This window comes from Schistocerca piceifrons, chromosome 7 (genome assembly GCF_021461385.2).
Source record: "Schistocerca piceifrons isolate TAMUIC-IGC-003096 chromosome 7, iqSchPice1.1, whole genome shotgun sequence".
In the NCBI taxonomy this organism is placed as follows: domain Eukaryota; kingdom Metazoa; phylum Arthropoda; class Insecta; order Orthoptera; family Acrididae; genus Schistocerca; species Schistocerca piceifrons.
The window spans coordinates 579644068-579656512 of NC_060144.1; the positions used below are offsets into that span (position 1 = coordinate 579644068).

Genomic DNA, 12445 nt, shown 5'->3' on the forward strand with positions numbered 1-12445 from the left:
ATCTCCTCTGCGTAAAATCGGGATCGGTCGCGCCGTCTGTCTGACCCCGACGGTGCGTAAATGTTAACTACCCTTACTCCCAGCACTGTGAGCGCCAGTCCTCGCGCTGACGGCAGGTATACCACGTCCTCGGCTACTATGCCGCTACGTAGAAGTATCGCTGTTCCGCTGCCGCCGTCGGTAGTAGGTGTAATGTACGTATCGTACTCATAGAGGTCGGGGAAGCTCTCAACACATACTTCCTGCAGCAGAACGATGTCGACGTCTGACGCATGCAACATGTCTCGTAATAATTGTAATTTGACAGGCGTTCTGATCGTATTAATATTAATAGAGGCTGTTCGATATGCCTGCCGCTGTTCCTCAGTGCGTAAAGCGCACATGAACGCTTATGTTAATTTGTGTGCTGCTGCCCGTTGACATGCTGTCCGTGCGTCAGTCTGCATCTTCTGCGCGGTTAACATCCGGTGGACGCAGCACTCGCCATGGCGGGTGCGTCGTCGGTGTGGGGGTCAGTATCGGATTCGTCGGCCCAGTTCCTGTGCTGGAGGTCCATCTCCCGTCGTGTCTCTCCGGCCGGGCTGACCCAAGGCTGTGGCGTTGCTGCGGTGGGTGAAGGGACTCCTTCCATCGGCTTTCCGTCCGGTGTGTCTGTATTTAACCCCTGTGTGGCATGATTCGCGTCGTACTGCTGTGTGGGAGGTAGAACCTCCCGTTGCGCATCCGGATGCACTGTATCGACGTTACACCCAAGTTCGTCTGCCGTGGACTGCAGTAAGCAGGTATCCGACGGCGCTAGCCGTCGTTTCTTGTGGCGCTTCGGCGATCGTTGTTTGCGCGTGTGCGCCTCCGTATCCGAGTGCGGAAGTGACTCCCGGTGCTCAGGGACGAAAGCAGCTGTCGGCACAACAGCAGGATCAATTTCCATTTCTCCTACCGATCCTTTCCGCTCGGTTAAGTGCGTCGTCGGCGCCGGAGCGGCAGAGGTGTGCGTCGTTTCGTCACTGGAGGCGGTCTCTGCCGCAGTCGGTTGCCGTAAACTGTCAGGATTCTGTAGCTGGTCATTCTTCGGGAAGGGATCCGTTCGAAACGCGTCCGCATACGTTAGTGGCAGCGGCGTCAACGTGGACGGAGGTACGGGTTCGCCGTTTGGAACTTGCACTATCCTACGCTGCATACATTCGGAACGGACGTGGCCCTCTTTCCCGCAGCCTGAGCATGTTTTGGGTTGTCCATCGTATATGACTATAGCTCTGCATCCGCCGATGAACAAGTACGAGGGTACATGTTGTGTCAGTTCTATTCTGATTTGACGCACCCCATTGAGAACGGGGTAAGTCGTGAAGTTGGACCATTTTCCCTCGACGTGGCTAAGCACTCTTCCATATGGGCGTAAGGCGTCAACGACCAAGTCAGACGGAACCTCGAAGGGAAGTTGGAAAATACGTATGTTTCGTAAGCCCAGTCCTGCATGATCAATAGTTACTTCTCCAACATATCCATCAGAGTGACGAAATTTGAGTCCATGTTTAGTATCTCGGATGATTCTGTCACATACGGCATCGTTAATCAGCTTGACGTAAACGACACTGCTCACTATGGAGAGGTGGATTCCGATAAGTTCGTTGTAGTCAAGTTTAACTTCGTCTCGTAGGAACCTTTCTATTTCGTAGGCTTTCGGTCTCGCGTATTCATTCGAAAAACTAATCTTCAGAGTCGACTTTCGGTATGCATGTGCCATTCTATATCGAGTCGTCTAAACGCACGAGTACGCCGAAGAGGTAAACAACTGCGCGAACGCGAACTTCTCCGGCAGGGACGTAAACAGACGTCCGTGCCGTAGCACCGCCGAAGGCAGACTGGACCACTCAGCTAATGGGGACGGACGTTAGACAAGGAAATTAACTGCCTCACATTTCTGTAAAATCAAGAATGTAACACGTAATTTCCAGCAGAACACCATAGTGATTATTATTACAATACAGGCTTGTTGACTGTGTTAATGCATTATTCAGCAGCAGGAACATCGATGCGAAACAACTCTCTCACGAGTATTAGCCGGTCAGCCCCTAATCTTTAGGACACCGAAAGTGTAGCTCATTTATTACGCTGATATTCGGTGATAAATAATATCCAAACCAATTGGGAGCGTTTCAGGATGAATTCACACTTTTCATTATCTACAGTAAGTGACAGCAACAGCTGCAAGAAATCGAAGGAAGCTGCTCAGATTGTGTCTTAGGGAGTTTATATGGATCAGGAACAGCAAAGAGCTTATAACACTTCCTTCTGCAACGCCAAATATTACTTCTGTTTTAGTCTATGACTTTCCGTCATTTTTTACGACTGTGATCAGAAATCACGAAATCACGTATCCTGCCGCACGAATGAATCCTCACTTCGAGCGCACCCAGTTTCTTTCAATTCGGTTGTGAGGAACGGTGTCGAAAGCGTTCTGAAAATATAAATATAAGGAATCAGTCTGACAACCCTGTCGACTATAATAAGTTCGTGTGAATAAAGAACTGGCTGTGTTTCACAAAAACAATATTTTCTGAAGATGTGTCGGCTGTTGGCGTTCTCTTCGAAGTAATTCACGATCTTCGACCGGTAGTGTATGTTACAAAATCGTCCTGCGTATCGACGTTAGTGATACGCACATGTAATTCACCGGATTACTCCTATTTCCTTTCTTGAGTATTGCTGTGACCTGGGCAAACTTCCATTCTTCAAGTACGGATCTTTCGACCAGCGAGCGATTGTGTCTGATTGCCACGTAGGAGCTATAGTATCGGCATACTCTGAAAGGAACTTAACTGATATATACTCTGGGCCGGAGGCCTCGCTTTTATTAACTGATTTAAGCTACTTCGCTACACCGACGATATCTGCGTCTAAATTATTTATGGTTGCAGCTGTTCTTGGTACTAATTCTATAAAATTTACTTCGACTTCTTTGGTGGAGGTATTTCGGATAGCCGTTTTTAGCAACTCTGTCTTACTGGCATTGTCATCAGTAACATTACCATTCCTATCGCCCAATAAAGCTGTTGACTAGGTCTTGCCGTTGGTTTGGTTCCAGTTTATTAGGTACAGCCAAGCACATCCCTACTTTTAACATGCACACATGCTGATCAGCCAGCCCTGCATACCCAGATCACAATTACAAACGAATCACTTCCATATACCACGGACTTGTACAGCAATATACTTGTTATATATGGCTCAAATGGCTCCGAGCACTACGGGACTTAACATCTGAGGTCACCAGTCTCCTAGAACGTAGAACTACTTAAACCTAACTAACCTAACGACATCACACACATCTATGCCCGAGGCAGGATTCGAACTTGCGACCGTAGCGGTCGCGCGGTTCCAGACTGAAGCCCCTACAACCGCTCGGCCATTTCGGGCGGCACGTGTTATATATACTTGTGTTGGTTACCGTACCGGTCATTGTCACACATGTTTATGTGTATTGTACTGTCGCTCTTATTAGATTATCCAGACTTTCTTCACTATAATTTTTAGACTTCTTACATTCTCCGTTGGCCTGCGGTACCTTACGGTCATTACAATTTGTGCTGACATTCATATGTAACGGATACAATTTATGCTTGTACTTCTCTTCTCCTATTTGAAACGTCTAGAATTGTTATTATACTTCATTCGAACAGCCTGTGCACGTTAATGTAATCTTTACTTATTCTGCATTGTTTTGTTACAATTTTCTCTGCAAGCTGTGATTTCATACTCTTATAACACCTCGGCTATCATCATAATACGTAATATATAGTTCTCTGTGTCATCATAATGCAGAAGAGAGAAAAGCGACAGTAATGAATCCGTGTCAGCTAGTGTGTTTCACGAGAAATCGCAGCCCACTTAATGTTTAAATGGTTATATTAAAATTTATCTCTTGTACATTTACCTCTGTTTATACTGCAATTGGTACTCACTCCACTATTTCCCTGTACATTTGTGTCACATTAGTGTAAGAAATACCCACAAACTTTAGTAACGCAGTTGGCTGATAATACGAGTGCTGGGCACCTGATTGGACGTTCCCTGTCTAATGCCGTGACAGTACTTTCTGTGTAGATTTTTAATACTTTTATTTTGAAAGGATATAATTTTTGAACCTTAATAACACTGATAAAGTATTGTAATGGCACAACTTGACTTAAAGGACTGATCGGTTGACAGTTCGCATTCTGAGGCTTCAAGGGCTAATTAATTTTGAGAGCGGGGTTTAAGAATTGTAGAGGGATAACACGGTAAGCTTGTGCATCAGGCGAACAAAGGTCTTGCCGCAGTGGATACACCGGTTCCCGCGAGATCACCGACGTTAAGCGCTGTTGGGCATGGTCGGCACTTGGATGGGTGATCATCCTGGCCCCTGTGTACTGTTGCCATTTTTAGGGGTGCACTCAGCCTCGTGATGCCAATTGAGAAGCTACTCGACCGAATAGGAGGGGCTTCGGTCAAGAATACCGTTATTACGACCGGGAGAGCGGTGTGTTGACCCCTCGCCCCTTTTATCTGCATCCTCCTCGGAGGATGACACGGCGGTCGGATGGACCCGATTAGTCACTTGTGGCCTGTAGACGGAGTGGTTATATACGTTCAACAGGCTGTAAGGTGCAGTAGTTACTCGGAGACGAAGAGGCTTCCGCAGGATAGAGTAGCACGGAGAGTTGTATCAAACCAGTCTACGAAACCAAAAGCACAACAAACCAATATCGCTACCTTCTCGGATTATAGTCACGTGACACATGATTTCGCCCTAAAAAGGCGAAAGTCAATTGGAAATAAACAAATACCTGTATTTGTGGAACAAAACGTAATTTCTTTGTTTGCATTTCAATCTAGAATATGAAATTGTTCCATATAATAAAGCACACAACACTGGAGTAGCAGTTTACATTATTTATTGTTTTACAAACCGGTTTTCGGCTATTACATTATCTTCACGTACTAAGTTACAGATATATATCTTTATACCTGACGATAGCGTAACAACCACAAAACGGGTTTTAACATTATAAAAACTGTAGAATATTACACCACTGCTCTATGTTTTTATTAAAACTGGTTGTAATATTCTAGTAAGAACCAACGGAACAATCAGTTAAGGCCAAATGCTCTACGTCTAAACAACGGATGAGACCATTAACAAATCCCTGTTAGCGTTCTAGTATGATTTTTAAAAATTTACACTCCTTAGTGCAAGACAGTTTCAAGGGCGGGCATACTATATTTTGTAGGGAGGGGGTGACCTAGACCTCGAGGTGTGAAGTATTTTCATTATTCCCGAAAACAAACAGCAAATAAGTAGTCACAAAAATTTCCATTTCCGACATTGTTAAAACCGACGTAATACTCCTTAGTGCAAGACAGTTTCAAGGGCGGGCATACTATATTTTGTAGGGAGGGGGTGACCTAGACCTCGAGGTGTGAAGTATTTTCATTATTCCCGAAAACAAACAGCAAATAAGTAGTCACAAAAATTTCCATTTCCGACATTGTTAAAACCGACGTAATACCGACTTTTCAAAATATTTTTGAAAGAAAAATATCTTTTCCTTGCCCTGAGGGGTAAGGAGGGAGGGGGGAGGGGCACGAGCCCAACTTTCCCCCGTGTATGAGAACCATTTCTCAGTATGACAGTCGACATAAAAACTGATATTGTTATTAAGTAAGAACTTCCGAGTGAAGTGTTATATCAACGATTCGTGAAACCGTTCTTCATTCGGTCACGTTGCCTCCCAGTCGTTCCCGTCATTATTCAATGCTACGTTTAAATTTTTAGTCTAGATGGTTGGTGAAGGCTTTGTAGAATGATGCCCCGTTTGTTGAGGGTATTAAGGGAAAGAGGGGAGAGAATAAATAGTGTATCGGGACATGAGCTACCCCTCACGAATCATCCAGAGAGACCGTCGAACTTGAGGGCCCCATCAAAATAAATTTTTTTCTTGTATTCTTCAACGCAATGACCGCCTTGATGGGGCTCTACACGATAGACAACTTTGTGATTTTCTGTCAACTCTGCATAAGTTGTTGTTCTTGTGGTCTTCAGTTCGAGGCCTGCTCTGATGCCGCTCTCCATGCTACTCTGTCCTGTGCAAGCCTCTTCGTCTCCGAGTAGGTACTGCAACTAACATCCATTTGATTCTGCTTACTGTATTCATCTCTTGGCGTCGCTCTACGATTTCTACTCCCTCGCTCCCGTGCCCCTCGTCCCCCCATACTACCCTCCAGCACTAAATTGGTAATCCATTAATGCCTTAGAATGAGTGATGTCAGCTGATCCCTCTAGTCCTGCTGTGCCAGAAATTTCTTTTCTTCTCATTTCTACTCAGTACTTCCTCAATTAGTTACATGCCCTACCGATAAAACATTCAGCATTATTCGTTAGCAGCACATTTCAAACGCTTCTGTTCTCTTCTTGTCTGATCTGCCTATAGCCCTCGTTTTTCTCCCGTGTGAGGCCACAATCTGTACAGATAACTTCAGATAACACTTCCCAGCACTTAAATCTACATTATATTAGAAAAAATGTCTTCTTCAGAAACGCTTTTGTGGCCATTGTCGGTCCACATTTTATATCCTCTGTACTTCGGCCACCATCAGCTACATTACCGCCCAGACTGCAAAATTCATCTACTACTCTCAGAGTCTCATTTCCTAACTTAATTCTCTCCGTGCCGCATGATTTAGTTCAATTACATTCCAGTATCCTTGTTCTGCTTTTGTTGATGTCGATCTTATATCCTCCTTTCCTGACACTTCCATTCCGTTCAGCTGCTCTCCCATGTCCTTTTCTGTCTCTTATAATTACTTTATTTCTTCTCTCTGAACTATAGTTCCTTCTCCAAATTTTCTTTGGTTTGCTTTACTGCTTGCTAAAAGTACAGACTGAATAACTTCGGGGCTAGGCTACAATCCTGTCTCACTCCCTTCTCTACCAATACTTCCCTTTCATCACCCTCGAATCTTTTAACTGCCGTTTTGTTTCTGTACAAATTGTAAATAACCATTCATTCCCTTTATTTACCGCAGCTACCGTCAGAATTTCAAAGAGTGTATTCCAGTAAATATTGTCAGAAGCTCTCTCTAAGCCTACCATTGCTATGAACGTAGGTTTGCCTTTGTTTTAGCTTTCTTCTGAGACATGTCATAGGGTCAGTATTGCCTACATTTTTATGGAATTCAAACTGATTCTCCTCAGGGTCAGCTTTTACCACTTCTTCCGTTCTTCTGTAAATAATACTGCACATTACCTCCATTTGAAACTGCTTACTGTATTGCAGTCTTGATCTGATTTTTATCCTTTGCTCTTCCCACAGTTACAAAAATAACTGTCCCCTGATGCCATAGATTTATCCCACCATCCTCACAGATCTTTTTGTGAAGCTCTGCCATAAATCTCTCTCCTCATCGATTCGAATCAGTGCCTCTTCACTGACTATCCGATGCACACAAATAATATCAATTTTTTTCTGTAACAATGATTTTAAAAACCTTCCATTACTTTCTTCTGTGTTCTTTTTACCACCCACTTTTCAGTTCCATACGAACACTTTCAGGTAAAGCTTTTGAAAACAATTTGTAGCTTACATGAACAGATTTCCTTTTTTAGAACTCCGTGCCTCACTCTGTAAACACAGATCTCTTAAAGGGTCACTTTGTAGCCCATCTGCCTGTCTGTCTGTCAGTTACGAAATCGTTTTTTCGGGATCGGGTAGACGTATCAAGGTCAGATTTATTACGTTCCATCGTCCCTTTGAGGTGTATCAATTTTAAGCTGCTATGTAGCTTCAATCAAAAAATATGGCCATTTGTGCCACATATTTTGATATCTGAAAACTCCTTCATCAACATCCGTCGGATGCTTCCCGTTGACTCAGAATCATGAACACACATGTCACAGTACAAATAAAGGAATTTTTAATTATACTACACTATCAGTTCGGCTGCTGAGACCCTTTTTCTACATCTACATATACGTGATTACTCTGCTATTCACAATAAAGTGCCTGGAAGAGGGCTCAATTAACCATCTTCATGCTGTCTCTCTACCGTTCCACTCTCGAACGGTACGCGGGAAAAACGAACACTTCAATTTTTCCGTGTGAGCCCTGATTTCTCTTATTTTATAGCGATAATCATTTCTCCCTATGTAGGTGTGTGCCAACAGAATGTTTTCGCAATCGGAGGACAAAACTGGTGATTGAAATTTCATGAGAAGATCCCGTCGCAACGAAAAACGCCTTTGTTTTAATGATTGCCACTCCAATTCACGTATCATGTATGTGACACTATCTCCCCTATTTCGCGATAATACAAAACGAGCTGCCCTTCTTTTTCCTTTTTCGATGTCATCCGTCAGTCCCACCTGACGCGGATCCCACACCGCACAGCAGTACTTCAGAATAAGGCGGACAAGCGTGGTGTAAGCAGTCTCTTTGGTAGACCTGTTGCACCTTCTAAGTGTTCTGCCAATCAAACGCAGTCTTTGGCTTGCTCTACCCACAATATTATCTATGGCGCTGAGCACTATGGGACTCAACTGCTGAGGTCATCAGTCCCCTAGAACTTAGAGCTAGTTAAACCTAACTAACCTAAGGTCATCACAAACATCCATGCCCGAGGCAGGATTCGAACCTGCGACCGTAGCGGTCTTGCGGTTCCAGACTGCAGCGCCTTTAACCGCACGGCCACTTCGGCCGGCTATTATCTATGTGATCGTTCCAATTTAGGTTATTTGTAATTGTAATCCCTAAGTATTTAGCTGAATTTACAGCCTTTAGATTTGTTTGACTTAGCGTGTAATCTAAATCTAGCTGATTTCTTTTAGTACTCATGTGAATAACTTCACACTTTTCTTTATTCAGGCTCAATTGCCACTTTTCGCACCATACAGATATCATATTTAAATCATTTTGCAAGTCGTTTTGCCCATATGATGACTTTACAAGACGGTAAATGACAGCATCATCTGCAAACAATCTAAGACGGCTACTCTGATTGTCTCCTGTGTCGTTAGTATAGATCAGGAACAATAGAGGGCCTATAACACTTCCTTGGCGAACGCCGGATATTACTTCTGTTTTACTCGATGACGTTCCGTCTATTACTGCGAACTGTGACCTTTCTGACAGGAAATCACGGATCCAGTCGCACAGCTGAGGCGATACTCCGTAGGCAGGCAGTTTGATTAGAAGATGCTTGTGAGGAACGGTGCCGAAAGACTTCTGGAAATCTAAAATATGGAATCAATTTGACATCCCCTGTCGATAGCACTCATAACCTCATGAGTATAAAGAGCTAGTGGTCTTTCACAAGAACAATATTTTCTGAATCCGTGCTGACTATGTGTCAATAAATCGTTTTCTTCGAGGTACTTCATAACGTTCGAATACAGTATATGTTCTAAAACCCTACTGCAAATCGAAGTTAGTGATATAGGCCTGTAATTCAGCGGATCACACCTACTTCCCTTTTTGAGTATTGATGTGACTTGAGTAATTTTCCAGTCTTTAGGTACGTATCTTTCTGTAAGCGAGTGGTTGTATATAAGTGCTAAATATGGAGCTATTTTCTCAGCATACTCTGAGAGGAACCTGACTGGTATACTATCTGGACCGGAGGCCTTGCCTTTATTAAGTGATTTAAGCTGCGTTGTTACACCGAGGATCTATACTTCTATGTTTCTCATCTTGGCAGTTGTTCTTGATTGGAACAGTTTAGGGTATCGTGTTCAGATTTATGTTGCATAGTAAAGTCTATGGTGTAGAGTCAATAAGAATGAGTATGAGCTTGTAGCCTGTCTTACAGAATCCTCAACTACTAGTTCCCTCTCTTGTAATCGACTTTTACAACTGCAGCCTGAATTATGTGCAACTGGTAGACGGCCATAATCCTTGATAACTCAAGAATTTAAAGCAGAGTATTTCAATTAACCAATTTCGTAACAAAAAAATCAACCTCCTGGAGGCAGTGTGACTTGTTGATGACTTGTGCGTACTTACGGAAGTCGATGTCCGGGGAGTGAGCAGCTTTCTTGCCCTTGTCCGGACTGTCGTGGTCGGGGTCGACGTGACCCTTCTCCTGCAGCTGCAGCAGCAGGTTGACGAAGTCGTTTCTCTTCACGCTGTTCTTCTTGCGGTAGTCCACTGTCTCACGCACGACACCCATGAAGAAGCGCTCAGCCTCGGGACTCAGGAATTTTATGTGCAGGAGGTAACCAGTGCGCACCTGCAACACAACGTAAATTGTTATCGTGTCAGACTCTGAAGGAACGTTCACCAATTTCCCCTGTAGGGCACTCAGAGCGACCCACAGAGGTGCGTCGATAAAGAATGAGACTCCTATTACTTTATCCACGATGGATACAGAATGACGCGACTGATTTATGAAATATCAATGAAGAAGATGTTTTGCATTGAGCCACACTATTAACACATGAGCAGTATGGCTCGTGATTAAGCCTGTGTTCCATCAACGTACGTGGCCTCTGTTTATGTAATATAAAGAAAACCGATTTGCCGATAGAAGCCTACAAAATTAGGGATATTACGAGCCATTAAACCTTGGCCACTTATTTATGCAAAGTGTAAGACGTTTATTACAGAAACTTACTTAGTATTGGTCTATAAGATGTCAATACTGTTAAGAAAAACACTACATTCGTATTTCTACGTGACAATTCATATCAGCTAGTTAATTTGTTTAAGAAGTACGACAAAACTGTGTCCTTTACCACCAAATAATGTCGCGAAGTAGATCTTTGTACATAATAAGAAAGCCGCCACTGCCAAATTTCTCAGATCTGGTATACATAAAACATAAACTGTATCCTAGTTTTTATACAGAACAGACCTCAAGGGCATTTAAGACCAGCTTGCTCAACAAAGACTGTGGGTATTCATATACAACTTTTGCAGAACATCTGAAAATCGAGAAAGAGCCTCTTCTTCCTCCATTCTTGCTTGGTTCGAAAATTTTGCCTATTGGTGTCAAGGGCTATAAAGTGCACCTTGCAGGAGGAAATTAAATATATAAATATTCCTACCTAAATTAAAAGGATTTGTTGAATGAACAGTTTTCACTGAAAAACAGACACTATTTTAATTGCATAGCATCTCTCATAAAATGTGAAACTTTTCCCTTTCCTTTTATACATTAGAACGACATACCTTGTTATATCTTTTTATATATGTATATTTCTGCTGATTCAACAGCTTGACATATACATAGATGTGATTCATTTACTGTAAATTATCGATCTGCCAGTCTGTGTTTACGATAATCACTTACAATACTATAATTTTGGACGTGTCATGGCACTATGCTTCTCAGAAGAAGATCTGATAAAAACATCTGATAAACCAGCACTCAATAAGCCCTTGAAATACACTTCTTATTCTTTACACAAAATAAATGGCCAAGGTCTAATGATTTATGATACGCCCAATTTGGTAGGCTTCTAAAGATGACAAAATAAACTGCTGAGACGGGTAAAGCGAAATAAAAATATATATGCGACTGACGACTGCATTTTATTTTCAAATATTTATTAAAGATGCTGAAAAAATACATCTATGAATAAAATAACAAAAATTATATATCTATGTACAAGGAATTCTCGGGACTAGAACTCAAACCAACTTATATTGTTACAAAAACAGTATGAATGATTCCTGTTTCCTTCCTCTAATGTTTCTTTTCTGTCGAAATGGTCCTGAGCAGTAACAAAACATTTACGTTAAATGCAGGTTGAATAATGATACCGGAAATCTGAGTAGTGAAGGAACGATGCGACGAAAGCCATGAACTGCTCATAATGAACAAGCGAGACTCTACTCCGATGAATTACATATCTTATGTAGAATTTGAAATTCCCACTCATCGTATTTAGCCTTCTCAACTGCTACAACTACTAACACCACAGGAAAGAAAGCGAGAAGAATAACGACACGAGTAACAGAACACAGAAACATGCGATTATCGATTTCTACCAACTTTACCATCCTAGTTGGGAACGCTCGAAAGTAACTCATGTTAAAGAGCTTCCGTTCACGAAAAAAGAAAGAAAAAAATCGAGGCTAGAAGTTGTGATGTGTGATTCGCTTAGGACCAGATCAGTTCTCGGAACACTCGATGATAAGGGAGTTTACTTTCTAAGTATCAGGCCCGAAACCTTACCGTTTCCGAGAAATCGATGAGTCAATGATTTGATACCTTTGCAAATACACCTGGGAGAAGAGCTTAGTTACCTAGAGAGTTGGGAAGGTTGAGCAAGCCGTGCGTTCGTGTCCCAGTCAACTTCCGTGTGAGTGGGTTTAGTCTGCACTTTTGTAAATACCATTTACTCTTTGTAGCTCGAGAAATAAAAATTTAAATTTTGGTTATGACACTAATTATAATGGCGTGAGACGAG

The 12445-nt window shown here is 42.6% G+C and overlaps 1 protein-coding gene across 1 annotated transcript in view; it reads right to left on the reverse strand.

The window, feature by feature from the left end:
- Positions 1–12445, reverse strand: part of LOC124804813 (probable cytochrome P450 6a14) — a 65000-nt gene that overhangs the window by 18672 nt on the left and 33883 nt on the right. The window contains exon 4 of the mRNA XM_047265152.1: positions 10035–10260. Within this exon, the coding sequence (XP_047121108.1) occupies positions 10035–10260 (226 nt within the window). The remainder of the gene's footprint in view (positions 1–10034; positions 10261–12445) is intronic.